This window comes from Argiope bruennichi, chromosome X1 (assembly GCF_947563725.1).
Source record: "Argiope bruennichi chromosome X1, qqArgBrue1.1, whole genome shotgun sequence".
NCBI classification, from domain to species: Eukaryota; Metazoa; Arthropoda; class Arachnida; order Araneae; family Araneidae; genus Argiope; species Argiope bruennichi.
Window position 1 is genome coordinate 5,379,875 of NC_079162.1, and position 19,366 is coordinate 5,399,240.

Consider the following 19,366-nt stretch of genomic DNA (forward strand, 5'->3'; position numbering starts at 1 on the left):
AACCATCGTTTTGTAATAAACGAAATGTAAACAAAATACGAACAGCAATCGGATGCATCCGATAATGATAATTAGAAAGTGTTTTCAAGGCGCTCATGCTATCGGAATAAATGATAAAATTACGCTGAGTAGAAGGCGAGATTTTTTGCAGAGCATAAAAAATGGCCACTAACTCAGCCGTAAACACAGAGCAGTAGTTGTGAAGACGATAGCTCACTGTCTCAGATGGAGTTACAATGGCACAACCAACATGTCCATCTGATCTTGAGCCATCCGTGAAAACTGGTATAAAAGAAGAATACTGATGGTGATGATACAGAAAGAGTTGTTGGAAAATTATCGGAGGAGTTGATGATTTATCGGTTCCAGTGAAGGGATTTAAAAAAGAAAATTGAGGGATATCCCAAGGTGGGAAGCTAAAAGAGTCATGAACTTTAACATGAACATCGTTAAGATCCGAATCGCATAGTATTAATTTAGTTCTCTCACTGAATGGAAGGATGTGAGAGGGACGGGCATCATATAGTTTACGAAGACCAACCGGAAGATACATATGACAAATGGGGTGATTGTGAATGGACTTTATACGGTAATAATATAAAATAGATAAATTCTGACGCCTTAATTGAAGAGGGAGTTGATGGCAAATGACATACAGGCTCTCAACCGGAGAAGTGCGAAAGGCTCCGGAACATATTCTTAGAGCAATATGGTGTATGGTATCTAATCGCCGCAAAACTGTTGTACGTGCAGAACCATACACCATGCAACCGTAATCAATGCGGGAAAGGATGACTGCTTGGTAAATACGGAGCAGGGAGGTCCGATCGGCACCCCAAGTTGTTCTAGACAGCACTTTTAAAATATTCAATAACCTCTCACACTTTTTCCGCAAATATAAAACATGCGGAAGGAAGGTGAGCTTCCGATCAAGAATCACTCCCAAAAACCGTATTTCATTAACAACTGGAATTGGAATATTCCGAATATGAATATTCGGATCAGGGTGAAGATTTCTTTTTCTGCAGAAATGAACGCATCGGCTCTTCTCCGGCGAAACAGTGTGCCCATTGTTATCGCACCACGATACTAATTTGTTTACAGCAGTTTGTAACTGTCGTTCAATTATATTCATACTACTTCCGTGGCAGGATATTTGTAAATCGTCAACGTAAAGACTGGAATGTACAGATGAAGGTAAATGAGTTAAAATTTGACTAAGATGGACGATAAAAAGTGTGACACTGAGGACACTTCCTTGTGGAACTCCCTCAGCTTGATTAAAATGAGTTGAATAAACGTTTCCAACACGAACTCTAAAAGTCCGATTTAATAAGAAGTTCTGTAAAAATATGGGAAGGTTTCCCCTAAAACCAAAGTTAAAAAGTGTTGAGAGTATGCCAAAGCGCCAAGCACGGTCATAAGCCTTCTCAATATCAAAGAATATGGAGACCAGGTGGTTCCTCCTGACGAATGCGTTGCGTATTTGTGTTTCCAATAATACGAGGTTGTCAAAGGTAGACCGACCTCTACGGAAACCACTCTGCAACGAGGAGATGCATTCTCTTTTCTCCAATTCGTGTATGAGACGTGCATTGACCATTCTTTCAAAGGTTTTGCACAGACAATTCGTCAGAGCAATTGGTCGGTAGTTCAGAGGGTTGGATGCTGCCTTACCAGGTTTTAATATTGGGATCACTATAGCTTCACGCCATTGTGAAGGATACTTCTGCTCAACCCATATTCGGTTGTATAATAGTAACAGATTCGAAAGAGAAGTTCCATTCAAATGGCGGATCATATTATATGTTATCCCATCTGGTCCAGGGCTTGTATCATGGGCTTGAGTTAAGGCAGTTTTCAGTTCGAATATTCTAAATTCACAATTATATAGGAAAGTACTTCGGTCATTAAAGCGTAAAGGCAACCGTTCCGCGCGATTCTTTATTGCAAGAAATTTACGACTATAAGAATCTATGGCAGAAACTTCAGCGAACGTATGACCAAGAATATTGGCTACGTCTAATGGAGAGGAATGCATCTCATTTCCCGTATTTAAGACAGGAATGGAGTTTTCACTGTATATCCCATTAGCAGCCTTTACTTTCTTCCACAAATGTTTACTGGAAACCGAAGATGTGATCGATGATATAAATTTAATCCAAGATTCCCTCTGACTACGACGGCGTATTCGACGAGCAAGGGCTTTGGCACGCTTAAAAGCAACAAGATTTGCCGTTGTCGGGTACCTTCGAAAAATATTCCAAAGTCGTTTTTGCTTCTTATGGCTGTCGCGACAAGCTTCATTCCACCACGGTCTACGAAAATTTCTTAGACGTGGGGAAGTTTTAGGGATAGTAGCATTCGCGGCGCTTATTATGCAGTTAATGACATGTTGCATTGCTTCCGTGATGTCACAAGTACTGACCATATTCTCTGTGATATCTGCCAATTGTGCGAATGCATCCCAGTCTGCCCGACTGAATAAGAACCTTGGTGGACAAGGAGTCGCACCGCCACCATCAGCATGAGAGACAATAACTGGGAAGTGGTCACTGCCGTAAAGATTATCGCTAACTGTTAGAGTGAGGAATGGCAGGAGTTCAGGTGTACATATGGCCAGATCAAGAGTATGGAAGCTACGTGTGGGTTCGTGGAAATACGTCTTCTCATCATTATTGAGCAAACAGAGACAGTTATTAGAAATAAACTGTTCTATCTGTTGCCCACGAGAATTTGTACTATCCGAACCCCACAAAGTACTATGTCCATTTAAGTCACCTAGTAAAATAAAAGGTGAAGGAAGCTGGTCCACGAGGTTGTCAAGATCTTGTAACTGAATGACATCATGAGGTGGTATGTAAATGTAGCAAACTGTGACCAATGTCCGTACATGGACTCGTACAGCCACAGCCTGTAAAGGTGTATGCAAAGGCAAAAGTGTGCTCGGATATGAATTTGAAGTAAAAATACAGACACCACCCGAAGGACGAGATGATATGTCTGCATCTTTCCGAGCACAGTTATAGCCGCGTAATTTTAGAGGAATGCTAGGTGTCAGAAAAGTCTCTTGGACACCAAAACAGATAGGATGAAATTTGTTTAAAATGGATTTAATGTCATTAAGTTTGGACCGAATGCCGCGACAATTCCAAGAGAGGAAGGTACCCATTATAAGACTGGTTTAGAAGAGGGGCGAGAAGAGGCAGTAGTTGGAGTTGCTAAATCTTCGCAACTCATTTCAAGCTCAGATTCATCCTCGGACGGATGTAATTTGATATCTGGGCTATTAGTAATGCCACCAAAAATCGACGTCAAGTCCTTGTGGACTTTACCTTGTGCCGCTAACCCCAAGGCAGCCGAATTTTTTAATACCGATTTTTTCAATTTTATTGGCAGGTCGTTTTGCTTAAGACCACGCTTCGCAAGCTTTAGCTTCAAAGACTTGCTAGATTTGAGTTTTTGTTTATTTTTTCCAGGCTTGCAAGTTTCAGGAGCACTAGCCGTTGATCTTTCAGTGTCAGAATCGGATGTTTTCTCGGGTGGTTTGGTTTTAGGCTTATTCTTAATGCAGTTTTGGCATGAACAATTTGCGCAGAATGTTTTTTGTACCGCAGAGGCATAACTCAAACCTGGCGCAGGAGTTTCAGCTAAAATCCTCCGTCTAGCTTCGGGATAAGAGAGGCTCTCTTTTATTTTCAAAGCTATAACCTGTTTCTCTAGAGTCCACCGTTTACAAGACCGAGAAAAGGATGAATGATTTCCATCGCAGTTCACGCATTTTTCTTGTGCGGTGCATTGTTGACTCTCATGGCCTTTCTCAGCGCAGCGGGCGCAAGTAACAGTCCCGCGGCAATTAGCTTTTGAATGACCGAATCTCTGACACTGGAAGCATCTCAGAGGATTTGGTATATAGTGCCTCACTGGCAATTTCATATACCCGGCATATATAAATTCTGGCAATTTCGGGGAATGGAAGGTTAGTATGAGATGTTTAGTGTCAAGGATTTGTCCATCCCGCCGAATGGTTATGCGGCATACATGTGTCACTCCTTGACCCTGCAATTCCTTCAATATTTCCTCGAGAGGTACATTAAATAATTGACCACAAGTGATCACACCCTTTGAATAATTTAGTGATAAATGAGGCTGAACAGAAACAGGTATTGTGGCTAATGCTTTTAATTTTAAAATTTGATGTGATTGCTTTTTAGAACAAACTTCTACTAGTAAGTCCCCTGAACGCATTTTGCGGATTGAGGAGACCTCACCAACTGTTGCTGTGATAGCTTTCTGTACAAGGAAAGGAGATACAGAGTTAAATGATTCGTTTTTATCTGATATTCGTTTAATGATAAAGAAGATGTCAAATTTTTGTTCATTTGGAATTAATTTCATTGTTTTTTGATGCCCACTGAAGGGAGATTTTTTAGGAGGAGCCATGCGATATTAAGGGAGATTCGGGCCCGACGGCACCACCCACCACGGAGCCCAACAAGGGAAGGCAGCCACCGGCTCCGGTCATTTCCAGCCTCGGCGCTTACCTTAGTGCTAATCGGTTACCTATACGCTCGGAGTTACCCCCGGGGACAGTGACCACCCTTAACGCCAAGCCCAAGGAGTAACCCCTTTGCTTGATCCCTAGCACCCTAGCCACTCAGGTGACTAGGTACCAGCCGATTGATACACCGGGGACCACAGTGCACCACCCGTCTTTCAAATGGGTCGCCACGCACGGCCAACACGTGGGACATTGGCTGTCCATGAGAAGCAAGAAGCAAACAGAGCGGCGACAGCTTCTCATGGAGAGCTCCCTCGCTTGCCGTCGAGGGAAGGAAAGACATAGCAGACAGCAGAAGGCGGAGAGGAGAGCGAACTGAAAGGGAGTAAAGATCCCTGGGTACCTCGGGATTGGGACACCCGTACTCACCTATAGTAGGTGAGCCCCTGAGGGGTTATATTTAAGAGAGAGAGAGAGAGAGAGGAGGAAAAATAAAGAATTACAATAGTAAATAATTGAGCATTTAGATAAATAAAAAGAGAAAAGAAAAGTTTTGTGAATTTTTATAAAACTGGAATTTATGAAATGTATAATAAAACGAATTTTTTTTTATTAATTGGCATTTCTCATCAACATGATAATTCTCTGATATTTTTTCATATGTAGAATGAAAATCTTTGTCAGTTAATAAAAATCAAACTCTTATTGATAAGAAAGCCATATTTCTTTATCCCATCTTTTTCATTATGTATGGTATTGCAATGATAATTTGGTGGTATTTTAATTCGTTACTTCGTCAAAGTGCTTTACAATTTAAAAATAATATTAAACACAATAAAATAAATTTGTTTCATAATTTATAGGTACACATTTCTCTTGTAATTTTCTCAAAAAATTATTATTAAAAGAATAGGGTTATACGTTTTGATGTATACGAAACAGGTTTGCCACAGGATTTTACAAAATTCATTTATATTATTATTTTCTTAAATGTATACGTTTGAAATATTTTTCTTTTTTATGCAATAAAAAATTTGATGATGCGGACTAATTTTCTCTCTCTCTCTTTTAAGGGTAAAACATTCAGGTTTTACCCTTAATTAATAGGTTTTAAATTATAGTTGATCGGATGGTAGTCATTCCAATTTTGATGCAGGGATTTTATTTGATATATATATATAATGTTTTATATATGTTTTTGTACTGCATTTTTCGTACGGAAATTTTACAAAAAGTTTTGAGATATGACTGGTTAGTAAAAAGTAGTTCTAGACTAGAATGCATTTTCTAGTGTTTGTCAATATACTTGAAAAAAAGAAAAAGTGGCTGAAGGTTTCAAATAAGTGAAGTTTATCTGACATTCTAAAAATAAAATTGATACATTTTTTTTCTGAGCATCAAATGTTATTTTCGTTGATTTCAGTTAAAAGATTTGAAACATTTTCCAAATACATTTAGGAGCATATTGTGCAGTAATTAAAGATAATAAAATAAAGTGACATCGTTATAAAGATATTAGATACATCCGAAAAAGTCAGGGATTTTTTTTTAAAATCTGGAAATATCAAGGGAATTTAAACAGGAGAAATCAATGCCACCATGTGAAAATATTCCGAAATAAAAGCCGATAGATTGCAAATTGTACGAACATAAATAGATATTAAATAGTCAACCGCTTGGCAGATTTGGTTCAAAATTTTATACTAATCTCTATTTTAAATGCTGGACCTGTGTACCAAATTTTATTTACTTAGCTCCTGGTGCTTTGTAATCATTGAGTCCATTTGTTCTGAAATAAACTGGCAGACAGACTACCTCTGAACAAATTTTGCTCCCAATTGATGAAATATATACAGAGCATACAAAACAAAAGTGCAATTACATGGAAGATTTTGATTGCTGAAAAAAATAAAAACTTCAAAGTACCTAATCAAAATCGACGATTTGTAGATGCGAGGAGAATAAAATAAATGTTAAAATGTAGGTAGGGGGAATGCAGAAATTTTTTTTTAACGAACGGTTTTCTTTGATAAAAGAATGTTAATTGATGTCTTTGTTGAAGATTACAATGAAACGGGTTGAGGTTGAGGTTTATATTTTTATGGCACAAGAGCCAGAATTGGCTATGCTGCGCCAAGACACATGGTATGAATATATTACCATACGATTAAAAATCTTGTTTCCTCCAGGCTAAAAATTGATAAAAACATTTTGTTAAAAGTATTTATAAAAAGGTACGAAACTTTAAATAAGAAAAGTCTATGATTAAAACAAATGTGTGTTTATTTTTTTTTAATAAACAATGATATTTATATAAAATGAATAAAGTTAGTAGCTCTTAAAAAGTCAAAAATATTACGGTGAGGCTGTTCTCCAACCAGTTCACGCAAATCCAATGATGATGAATTAAAGAAATGAGCACGATAAAAATTAAATTTGGGACATTCAATTAAAATATGTAAAACTGTAAGATTAACGTTACAATCCGAACACATTGGTATCCTCTCGCCAAACAAAAGATGTTTGTGAGTTAGGCGGGTGTGACCAATTCGTAATCTAGTTAATTTTACATCAGCCCATCGAACCGAAGCAGCAGGCCACACTCCAATTGTCGGCTTGATAAAGTGCAGTTTGTTTTCAGTTTCATGATTCCAAGATTCTTGCCAAATTGAAAGAATATAACCACTATACATATTAATAAGGTCAATATGTGGGCAAGAGCGCTGAAGAATATGCTTAGCCTCCATGGCTGCAATGTCAGCCGCTTCATTGCCGGTTATGCCAACATGACTAGGAATCCATCTGAACTGGATGTCATACCCCTTAGTCTGAAGATCTCTCAAACAGCAAAGAATATCAAATGCAATAGGATGAATGCAATTTGAAAAGTTACACAGTGTCTCTAAAGCACTCATACTATCTGAATAAATGCAGTAATTAGTCTCTTTAGAAAGAGAAATTCTTTCGAGAGCTAACAAAATTGCAGATAGTTCAGCAGTCAAAACAGAACACGAATCATGCAGACGGTAACTATATGTAACCTCTGGAAAGACAATACCACACCCGACAGATTGACCGGATTTTGATCCATCAGTGTATATCGGTATGTAAGTTGAAAGTTGATGAAGATGAAAATTAAATAACTGCTGGAAAACTACAGAAGATGTAGTAGCTTTATTAAAATTCAAAAAAGGGTTAAAATATGAAAAAATTGGATAATCCCAAGGGGGGAAAGATAAAAAGTTAACTGGATGAACCTCGACATTTCCAAGGCCCAAATCCTGAATATCAACCCTTATTCTTTCATGAAAAGGCAGAATATTATAAGGACGGGCATTGTAAAGTCTATGAAGACTAATAGGCACCGTCAAATTCTGGACTGGGTGTTTGGGAAGAGAAAGCATGCGGAAGAAGTATCGAACTGCTAGCTTTCTTCGCCTTAAATGCAAAGGTAACTGATGAGAAATCACGTACAAACTCTGAACTGGTGAAGTCCTGAAGGCTCCAGTGCAGATCCGTAATGCAGAGTGGTGCAATGGATCGAGTCTTCGTAAAATATTGGATCGAGCAGAACCGTATACTTCGCAGCCATAATCAATGCGTGAGAGTATCAATGCTTGATAAATGTGAAGTAACGAAAGTCGATCCGCTCCCCAAGCTATATTCGAGAGAACTTTTAGAATATTGAGTTTTTTCTCACATACCTTCCTTAAATGAAGTATATGTGGAAGGAAGGTGAGTTTTCTGTCAAAAATAATTCCTAAAAAGCGCATCTCTGCACCAACCGGAATGGCAGTATTACGGATATAGACCACAGGATCTGGGTGAAGACTTCGCTTTCTACAGAAATGAACGCAACAACTTTTCTCAGGAGAAAGTGTGTGTCCATTTTCATCGCACCAAGATAAAAGTTTGTTGATAGCGATTTGCAGTTGTTTCTCAATGAAAGGCATATGCGATCCTTGACAGGATATCTGAAGATCATCCACGTACAAGGTTCCAGTAACAGTTGCTGGTAAAACTTTAAAAATTTGGCTAAAATGTAGAATAAACAAAGTAACACTTAAGACGCTTCCCTGAGGAACGCCTTCCTGTTGAACAAAAGTATTTGAAAGATAACTGCCAACTCGAACACGGAAAATACGACAAGATAGGAAGTTTTTTATAAAAACAGGTAAGTTTCCTCTAAGACCAAAATCAAATAATGTGCGAAGAATTCCATAACGCCATGTGCGATCGTATGCTTTATTAATGTCGAAAAACACCCCAACAAGATGGTTTCGACGGACAAAGGCATTACGAATGTGAGTTTCCAAATGAATAATGTTATCGATGGTGCATCTTCCCTTTCGGAAACCACTCTGAAAGAGGGGAATACAGTCATTTTTTTCCAATTCATATACAAGTCTCGCGTTAATCATACGTTCGAAAATTTTACACAGGCAGCTTGTTAAGGCGATTGGTCTGTAGTTCAATGGATTACATGGTTCCTTTCCAGGTTTTAGGAGTGGTATTACAACTGCTTCATGCCACTGGGAAGGGAATATTTGATCATTCCAGATTCTGTTAAATAGGCAAAGAATATTAGCCAAGGAATCTTCATCCAGATGGCGGAGCATGTTGTATGTAATTCCATCCGGACCAGGGCTAGAATCATGAACTTGAAACAGTGCTCTCTTTAATTCATTGATTTGAAATGCGCAATTATACGGATGAAGATGGTCGGTTTCGAAATGGAGATGTATCTTCTCAGCATGCCTCTTAGTGGCGAGGAATGTTGAATTATAAGAGGCTGTGCTTGAAACTTTCTCAAATGTTTGACCGATAATGTTAACGACTTCTATAGGAGAAGAATATGAAACGTTTCCTGTGTTTAAAACTGGAAACGAGAACTCCTGGTAAATCCCATTTACTGCCTTAACTTTTCTCCAAAGTTGCGTACTGGTTGTATTTGAAGTGATAGAGGAGACAAATTGGAGCCATGATTCCCTTTGGCTACGACGTCGAATGCGCCGTGCATTTGCTCGGGCTTTTTTAAAGGCAATGAGATTCTCCGTAGTTGGATACCTACGGAAAATTCCCCATGATTTCTTTTGTGTCTTGTAAGCGTTGCGGCATGCATCGTTCCACCACGGCCTACGAAATGCTCGTGGGTGGGGTGAGCTCTTAGGGATTGTAATGTCAGCAGCATTTCTAATTATGTTAATAACATTTTGAGTAGCATCAGTTATATTTTCAACAGCAACCATTGCTTCTGTAATAACTGCAAGTTCAGTGAATGTTCCCCAATCTGCCCGCTGGAATAGATATCGTTGTGGACGCTGTGTTCCACAAGTACTATCAGCATGGGAGACGATGAGAGGGAAGTGATCACTATTAAACAGACTATCTCCAACTCTTAAATTCAGCAATGGGAAAAGTGAGGGAGAACAAATAGCAAGGTCAATACTGTGGAAAGTATGCGCCGGCTCATGGAAATGCGTTTGCTCATCATTATTAAGGAGACAGAGACAATTTCCCGAGATAAATTCTTCAATCTGTCTCCCCCGAGAATTTGAGCTATCTGAACCCCATAAAGGACTATGGCCGTTAAAGTCACCAATCAAGAGAAAAGGTCTAGGAAGCTGATCAACTAAAGCATTGAGGTCGTTTTGACAAATAGTTTCATTTGGCGGTAGATAAATAGAACAGACTGTAACGAGAGTTCTAACGTGAACCTGGTTGTTGTTGTTGTTGTATGGTTTATTGGCGCAAGAGCCACTTTTGGCTATACTGCGCCAAGCTTACGGTAAAATCAAAACATACATTTAAACCAACACGATTTTAAAAGTTAGTGTAAGTAATTAAAACTATATAAAAATGACGATACAAATATTATAAAATCATTTTAACGAAAGACAATGATTAACGTAAATGCAAAATAATCATGCAATGAAGACGCATTTTACAATAATGAAAAAACAGACGAAAAAGATGTTAAATACAGTTAATGAAGCGAATAGCTCTTAAAAATTTAAAAATATTTGGGTGGTATTTCTCACCCACTAGGTCTTGCATGTTAAGAGAAGACGTGTTGAAAAAAATATGACGATAAGCATTAAAATCAGGACATTCAATTAAAATATGTTTTACACTAAAAGCAATATGACAAGTGGGGCAAATTGGTACCCTTTCACCCAAGATGAGATGACGATGAGTAAAACGGGTGTGCCCTATACGGAGGCGAGTCAATTTCACATCAACTTCTCGTATAGGGTGAACAGGCCACAAACCAATTGTAGGCTTGACGGAATGAAGCTTATTCTCGGTTTCCAAATCCCATATTAATTGCCATGTTGAATAAATATGTTTTATGAAAAATTTCTTAATGTCGCAATAGGGAAGTTTATGGGACAAAAAAGAGTCTGCAGATTTTGCCACTGAATCGGCTTCTTCATTCCCAGAAATGCCTATGTGACTCGGGATCCAACTAAAAAGGATATGAAAACCTTCATTTTGTAGTAGACGCCAAGTAAACAGGATTCTAATCGCAATCGGATGCATCCGATTGCTGTAGTGCGAAAGTGTCTCTAAGGCACTCATACTATCGGTATAAATAATAAAGTTACGTTCAGGGAAAGATGAAATTTTCTGAAGCGCACAGAAAATTGCCATCAACTCAGCAGTGAATACTGAACAGCAATTATGTAAACGATAGCTCAATGTATCAGACGGAAGAATTATACCACACCCGACATGTCCATCTGATTTTGAGCCATCCGTAAAAATTGGTACAAATCGAGTATATTGATAGCGATGATGCAAAAACAGGTGCTTAAAGACAGCTGAATCATTTGAAGATTTATCAAAGCCTGCAAAGGGATTCATGTAAGAAGATTTTGGGATGTCCCAGGGGGGGAAACACAATAAATCTACGGTCTTAATGATAGCATTTGAAAGGCCTGAGTCATGCAAAAGTGCTTTCGTTCTCTCATTAAATGGAAGAATGTGAGAAGGACGGGCCTCATATAGTCTACGAAGATTAACTGGTAACTTTATATTAGAGACGGGATGGTTAGGAAAAGATTTTGAGCGGAAATAATAACAGGCAGACAATTTTTTGCGTCTTAAATGAAGAGGGAGCTGGTTGCAAATAGAGTAGAGGCTCTCTACGGGAGAGGTACGAAACGCTCCGGAACAAATCCTTAAGGCAGAATGGTGAATGGTATCCAATCGTCGCAGGAAAGAAGCACGAGCGGAACCATATACAATGCACCCATAATCCATGCGAGAGAGGATGACTGCTTCGTAAATATGGAGCAGAGATGTCCGATCGGCACCCCAAGATGTTTTAGAGAGTACCTTTAAAATGTTTAGTGCTGTCTCACATTTCTTCCGCAGGTTTAAAATATGAGGAAGAAAGGAGAGTTTTCTATCGAAAATTACTCCTAGAAATCGTACCTCATCTACAACAACGATAGGCGCATTTCGTATTTTAATTACAGGATCTAGATGGATATTTCGCTTTCGGCAGAAATGAACGCATCGGCTCTTCTCTGAAGAGATAGTATGCCCGTTATTATCGCACCAAGCTACTACTTTGTTAACGGCATTTTGCAACTGTCGCTCTATTAAATTCATATTGCTGCCCTGGCATGAAATCTGCAGGTCATCAACATAAAGTGATGCCTGTATAGATGAAGGTAAAACAGATAAAACTTGACTAATGTGAATAATAAAAAGTGTAACACTGAGGACACTTCCTTGCGGAACTCCCTCAGCTTGAATAAAAGGACCAGAATAAAAGTTGCCTACACGAACTCTAAAAGTCCGATATGATAAAAAATTCTGTAAAAAGATGGGCAAGTTTCCTCTAAAACCAAATTTAAAAAGTGTAGAAAGTACTCCATAGCGCCATGTCCGGTCATACGCCTTCTCAATGTCAAAAAATATGGAGACTAGGTGGTTCCTTCTAACAAATGTGTTGCGAATTTCGGTTTCCAGTAATACGAGGTTATCATAAGTAGATCTACCTCTTCGGAAACCACTTTGCAACGGGGGAATACATCCTTTTTTCTCCAATTCGTGACTAAGACGTGCATTGACCATTCTTTCAAAGGTTTTGCAGAGGCAATTCGTCAAAGCAATTGGCCGGTAGTTCAGAGGGTTAGATGCGTCCTTGCCAGGTTTTAATATTGGGATCACAATAGCTTCGCGCCATTGTGAAGGGTACTTCTGTTCAATCCAAATTCTGTTAAATAATAATAACAGATTCGAAAGGGAAGTTGCGTTCAAATGGCGGAGCATATTATACGTAATCCCATCTGGTCCAGGGCTTGTATCATGGGCTTTAGATAAAGCCGTTTCCAGTTCAGACATCCTGAATTCACAGTTATATGGACTGGTATTTTGGGCTTTAAAGCGCAAAGGCAACCGTTCCGCGCGATTCTTAGTTGCCAGGAAATTAGGACTGTAAGAATCTATTGCGGAAACTTGTGCGAATGCTTCTCCTAGAATATTAGCTATGTCTAATGGGGCTGAATGTATCTCACTTCCTGTTTTTAATACAGGAAGGGACGATTCACTATAAATTCCATTAGCGACCTTTACTTTCCTCCATAAATGTTTACTAGATGTAGAGGATGTAATGGATGATACAAATTTTATCCATGATTCCCTCTGAGTACGACGGCGAATGCGACGAGCTAGCGCTTTGGCTCTTTTAAATGCGATAAAGTTCTCAGTTGTTGGGTACCTTCGAAAGATGTTCCATAATTTTTTCTGCTGTTTGTGACTGTCACGGCAAGCTTCATTCCACCATGGTCTGCAAAATTTTTTGGGGCATGGGGAGCTTTTTGGGATGGTGATATTTGCGGCATGTATTAGTGCATTAACTACAATTTGTATTGCTTCCGATATGTCTGATGTACTGACCATATCCCGAGTGATATGTGCCAATTGCATGAATGCATCCCAGTCTGCTCGCTGGAAAATGTAACGAGGAGGGCATGCGGTTGCATTTCCTCTGTCAGCATACGAGACGATAACTGGGAAATGGTCACTATTATACAAATCTTTCTCAACAGAAAATGTCATCAATGGCAAGAGTGTAGGAGTGCATATGGCTAGATCAAGATTATGGAAGGTACGTGTGGGTTCATGGAAGTAAGTCTTCTCTTCACTATTGAGCAAGCAGAGACAGTTATCAGCAATAAACTGCTCAATCTGCCGCCCACGAGAATTTGTACTTACCGAACCCCACAACGTACTATGGCCGTTGAAATCTCCAAGAAGGATAAAGGGTGAAGAAAGCTGGTCCACTAAATTATCAAGTTCTTGTTGAGGTATGATATCATTAGGCGGTAAATAGATACAGCAGACTGTGACCAAAGTTCGTACATGAACTTGTACAGCCACAGCCTGAAGAGAAGTATGCAAATTGAGAGGTGTACTCGGATACAGATTGGATGTGAAGATACAGACACCGCCAGAACTGTGAGAAGCTGTGCCTGCATCTTTCCGAACACAGTTATATCCACGTAATTTAATGGCAATATCGGGTGCCAAGAAAGTTTCTTGGACACCAATACAAATGGGATGAAACTGGTTGATGATGGTCTTTATATCAAAAAGTTTGGAACGAGTTTGAGTTTGAGGTTTTATGGCGCAAGAGCCATGATTTTGACCATACTGCGCCAAACAATAGGTAAAATTATATCATTTAAAACAGTAATCGAATGGAATATGAGAGGCTAAAAAGTATACAAGATTTAAATCAACGGATAAAACTTTATGGACTTTAAAAAAGTAAAAATTTGGACATGAGGTGTCTTATCAAGCAAGGAAGATAATGAAGGGCAGGACTTTTGAAAAAACTGTAAACGCTGAGCATTGAAATTCGGGCATTCTGACAAAATATGTTGAACAGACATTTGACAATGGCATCGTGAACACAGTGGTGGTTGTTCACCTAACAACAAATGAATATGAGTGAATCGAGTGTGTCCAATTCGTAATCGCGTTAAGACAGTATCCGCTTTTCTGTTCGCTAATGAGGGCCAGGGTTGCACATGGGGTTTGATAACATGAAGTTTGTTGCTTGTTTCCAGATCCCACTGTCTTTGCCAATTAGAATATAGAAGCTTTTTAATATATTTCTTTATGTCGTTCACAGGAATATTAGTAGCCATTGAAGTATTCGCCAATTTGGCAGCCTTATCTGCCTCTTCATTGCCCAAAATTCCAACATGGGATGGTACCCAACAGAATAAAATAGTGTAATTACGAGAACTTAGTTTATCAAAAGTATCTAAGATTTTTAATACCAAAGGATGAGGATTACATGATTTTAGAGAATTTAAAACACTCAGAGAATCCGTATAGATGATAAAGTTTTTGTTCCGGCTATTAGAAATTTCTTCTAAAGCATATAAAAGAGCACTTATTTCTGCAGTAAAAACTGAACAGGAGGGGTGAAGTTTAAACGAAGAAACTGTGTGAGGGAAAACAACAGCAAAAGAGACATGAGCAGCTGATTTTGACCCGTCTGTAAAAACTGGAATAAAATTTTGATATTGTTGTCTGTGTTCTAAGAAAAATTTTTGAAAGATGATATTTGCTGTACCAGACTTGATAAAAGTTTCAAAAGGATTTAAATATTGTACTTCAGGAATTTTCCAAGGTGGAAAAGTATTTTCTGGATGAGGAGCTGCATGTAGATACAGTACATTAAGGTCTAAAAGAATATTATGAACTCTCGTAAAAAAGACAGGGATGAATGATTTTCGCGCATCTTGCAAGCGAACTAAAAAGGGGCGAAGTTTAAAATCATAAAATGGATGATTAATGTTCGACTGAATTTTAAAATAATAATTAAGAGATGAAATTTGTCTTCTTAATTCAAGGGCTGGTTCACAGGTTTCAACATACAAGCTTTTAACAGGGGATGTCCTGAAAGCACCTGAACAAAGACGGAGAGCTATGTGGTGAATAGGATCCAGTTTTTGCAAAATGCTTTTCCTAGCAGAACCGTATATTGAGGATCCATAATCCAGCTTGGAAAGTACAACGGCCTTGTATATTTTCAACATAGAATTTCTGTCGGCTCCCCATGCTGTAGTTGATAAGACTTTTAAAATGTTTAAAGAGTTTTCACACTTTTTACGTAAAAGTTTTATATGCGACTGAAAGGTGAGTTTTTTATCAAAGATAATGCCCAGAAATCGAATTTCATTTAAAAATGGTACTGGCTGATCATACAGTTTTAGATCAGGATCAAAGTGAAGGTTACGTTTCCGACAGAAGTGCACACCAGCCGTTTTCAATGTTGAGATGGTAAAACCATTAGTGTTCGTCCATTGGGTAATATTATTTATTGCGATCTGCAATTGTCTTTGTATAAAATTCATATGCATCCCTGTACAAGAGATATACAGGTCGTCAACATATAAAAAGCCCTTCACAGACATTGGAAGTAATTTTAAAATGTTATTTATTTTTAAAATAAAAAGAGTGACGCTTAAAACGCTGCCTTGGGGAACACCTTCCTCTTGTACAAAAGAATCTGAAAGTTCAGATTCCACCTTAACACGGAATTTTCTAAGCTTTAAAAAATTTTGAATAAAAACAGGAAGATTTCCTCTTAGTCCCAGATCATATAAATCTTTTAAAATTCCATATCTCCAAGTTCGGTCGTATGCCTTTTCGATGTCGAAAAAAATGGCAACTAAGTGCTTTCTTTGTAAAAATGCTAGGCGAATGTCGGATTCGAGAGCAAGAAGATTATCGAGAGTGCTTCGTCCTCTTCGAAATCCACTCTGCGAAGGGTGAAGTAAATTATTTGTCTCCAGATAAAAAATTAGCCTTCGATTTATCATTTTTTCTAACAATTTGCAAAGACAACAGGTCAAAGCAATGGGTCGATAATTTGATGGATTAGTTGGATCTTTGCCTGGTTTTAACAAAGGAATTATTATAGCTTGTTGCCAAAAAGAAGGAAAATATTGTTCTCTCCAGATACGGTTATAAAGATATAATAAGCTTTTTTTCGACTCTGTTGTTAAGTTTTTGATCATACTGTAACTAATGTTGTCAGGACCGGGAGAAGAATCGTGGACAATGGCAAGGCACGATTGGAACTCTAAAAACGTAAAATCGCTGTTGTAGGGCAGGTTAGTCTGAGAATTAAAATGTAGTTTTTGCTTTTCTGCTTTCTCTTTGTATTTCAAAAACGCAGGAGAATAATTTTTACTGCTGGACGTGTGAGCTAATGTTGACGCTATGGAATTTGCAATATCTTTTGTGGATGATATGGTATTTCCTTTATCAATTAAAATTGAAACATTATTAGAATGAGAAGCACCTGAAGCTTTTTTAACTTTATTCCACAAATGATGGCTAGATATTGTTGAAGTGATACCAGAAACGAATTTTTGCCAAGAAATTCTTCTACTGCGTCGTTGGATTTTTCTGGATTCTGCTCTAGATTTTTTAAAATTGATAAAATTTTCAGTAGAGGGATACCGGCGAAAAATATTCCACGCCTTTTTTTGTTTTTTATATGCTTGTTGGCAATTAGCATCCCACCATGGTTTGTTTTGCTTCCTACGAACTCCAGATTTCTTTGGAATAGTGTTATCTGCTGCCTCAATTATAATATTGACAATATGTTTCAGAGCTTCATCAATAGTGGAAGATTTAACTATTTCTGAATTGATATTAGCCAGAGAGGTGAATTTTTGCCAGTTTGCTGCATTTAAAACATATTTGGATGGTCGGAAAGAACTAGCTACATTGTGTCTACTGTCGGTCAAAATTAAAGGAAAATGGTCGCTATTATAAAGATCGTTGTCAACAGTTAAACTGAAAAAAGGCAATAAAGACGGAGAGCAAATAGCAAGATCAACAGAATGAAAAGTTCTTGTTGGTAAATGAAAATGCGTTTTTTCGTCAGAATTTAAAATGCATAAATTATGATCTGCAAGAAATTGTTCAATTTGCTTACCACGCGAATTTGATTCTGAACTTCCCCAAAAAGGACTATGACCATTAAAATCTCCCAAAATAATGAATGGCGAAGGTAATTGGCAAAACAGGTTATTTAGGTCCGTTTGACTGATTTGTTGTTTAGGTGGCAAATAGAGGCTACAGACAGTTATTAAGTTTTTCATCTGAATTCGTACAGCTACAGCTTGCAAATTAGTGTTCAGATTTACTTGCATTGATGGAATATTCGTAGCGACAAGAATTGCCACGCCCCCAGAAAATCTGTTTTGAATATTGTGCTTGCTGAAATTTTTGTAGTGCCGTATGTTCTGCTTGTCTGTTTTAAGGTAGGTTTCCTGGAGTGCAATGCAGGCAGGATTGTATTTGTTTATAATGTCTCTCAATTCTGAAGATTTATTCATAAAGTTTGGAACGAATGCCGCGACAATTCCAGGAGACGAAGGTACCCATTATCAAAGAGGTTTTGATGAAGAAAGAGGACGTGCATTTGTTGGAGTTGCTAGATCTTCGCAACTCATATCAAGTGAATCTTCATCCTCAGATGGATGGAGCTTAAAATCTGGGTTGGTTAGCGTGTCACCAAAAATGGTGGTAAAATCCTTATGGACTATATTCTGATTCGCTAATCCCAAAGCGACTGAATTCCGTAGATCAGATTTTTTGAATTTTACCGAAAGATCTTTTTGCGAAAGTCCACGTTTCGCGAGTTTCAGCGTCAGTGAGGTCTGAGATTTATTTTTACGGGCTTTTCTATGTGTATCGGGATCTTGTTTAGAAGAATCTGGAACATTTTTGGTTGAACTATCAGAATCTGATTCAGATGTTTTTTCTGGAGGCTGTGTTGTCGAATTTTGTTTCTTGCAGTTGGCACAAGAGCAGTTTGAGCAAAATGATTTTTTTACAACGGAAGAATAGCTTATTCCAGGAGTAGGAGTCTGTATTTCAATCTTACGCCTTGCTTCTGGATATGTTAAATCTTCTTTTATTTTTATGGTAATGATTTCTTTCTCCAGTTTCCATCGCGAGCAAGTTCGAGAGTAAGAGGGATGGTCACCACCACAGTTAACGCACTTTTCTTGTGCGGTGCACTGTTGACTATCATGCCCTTTTTCGGCACAACGGGCGCAAGTGACTGTCCCGCGGCAATTAACCTTCGAATGGCCAAAACGCTGGCACTGGAAACACCTTAATGGATTAGGAATGTATTGGCGAACTGGTAATTTTATGTAACCTGCATATATGGATTCGGGTAATTGGGGACTGTGAAAGGTGAGTACATAATGTTTTGTCGGTAATATCTGGCCATCTCGTCGAATTGTAATTTGGCGGACATTGGTCACACCTTGTTTTTTCAATTCTGAACTTATTTCCTCTAGAGGAACGTTATATAATTCTCCGCAAGTTATTACACCTTTGGAGAAGTTTAGCGAAGTGTGAGGACTCACAGAAACAGGTATGGTGGCTAGAGCTTTCAGTTTGATGATATTCTGAGCTTGCTTTTTGGTATCGACTTCCACTAGTAAGTCACCTGAACGCATTTTTCTTATTGAAATTACCTCACCGACGGTAGCTGCAATAGCTTTTTGAACAAGGAATGGTGAAACGGAGTTGAAAGATTCTTTATTTTCTGAAACACGCTTAATCACAAAAAATTTATCAAAGTATTGAGTAGTATTAGGAAATTTGATTACTTTTCGCCCACTGAAGGGACCACGTTTGGAGGAGCCCATACGATATGATAAGTGATTCGGGTCCGACGGCACCGCCCACCACGGAGCCCAACAAGGGAAGGCAATTACCGGCTCTGGTCAATTCCAGCCTCGGCATCCACCCTAGTGCTAATCGGTACCTATACGCTCGGAGTTACCCCCGGGGACAGTG

General features: G+C 38.5%; 1 protein-coding gene across 1 annotated transcript; it reads right to left on the reverse strand.

The window, feature by feature from the left end:
* Nucleotides 1-17,937: 17,937 nt before the first annotated feature.
* On the reverse strand, nucleotides 17,938-19,023 carry LOC129958448 (uncharacterized). The gene is made up of 2 exons (XM_056070941.1): nucleotides 18,828-19,023; nucleotides 17,938-18,617 (listed from the first exon to the last, which is right to left on the reverse strand). The coding sequence occupies exons 1-2, from the start codon at nucleotides 19,021-19,023 to the stop codon at nucleotides 17,938-17,940; spliced, it is 876 nt and encodes a 291-aa protein (XP_055926916.1).
* Nucleotides 19,024-19,366: the final 343 nt, after the last annotated feature.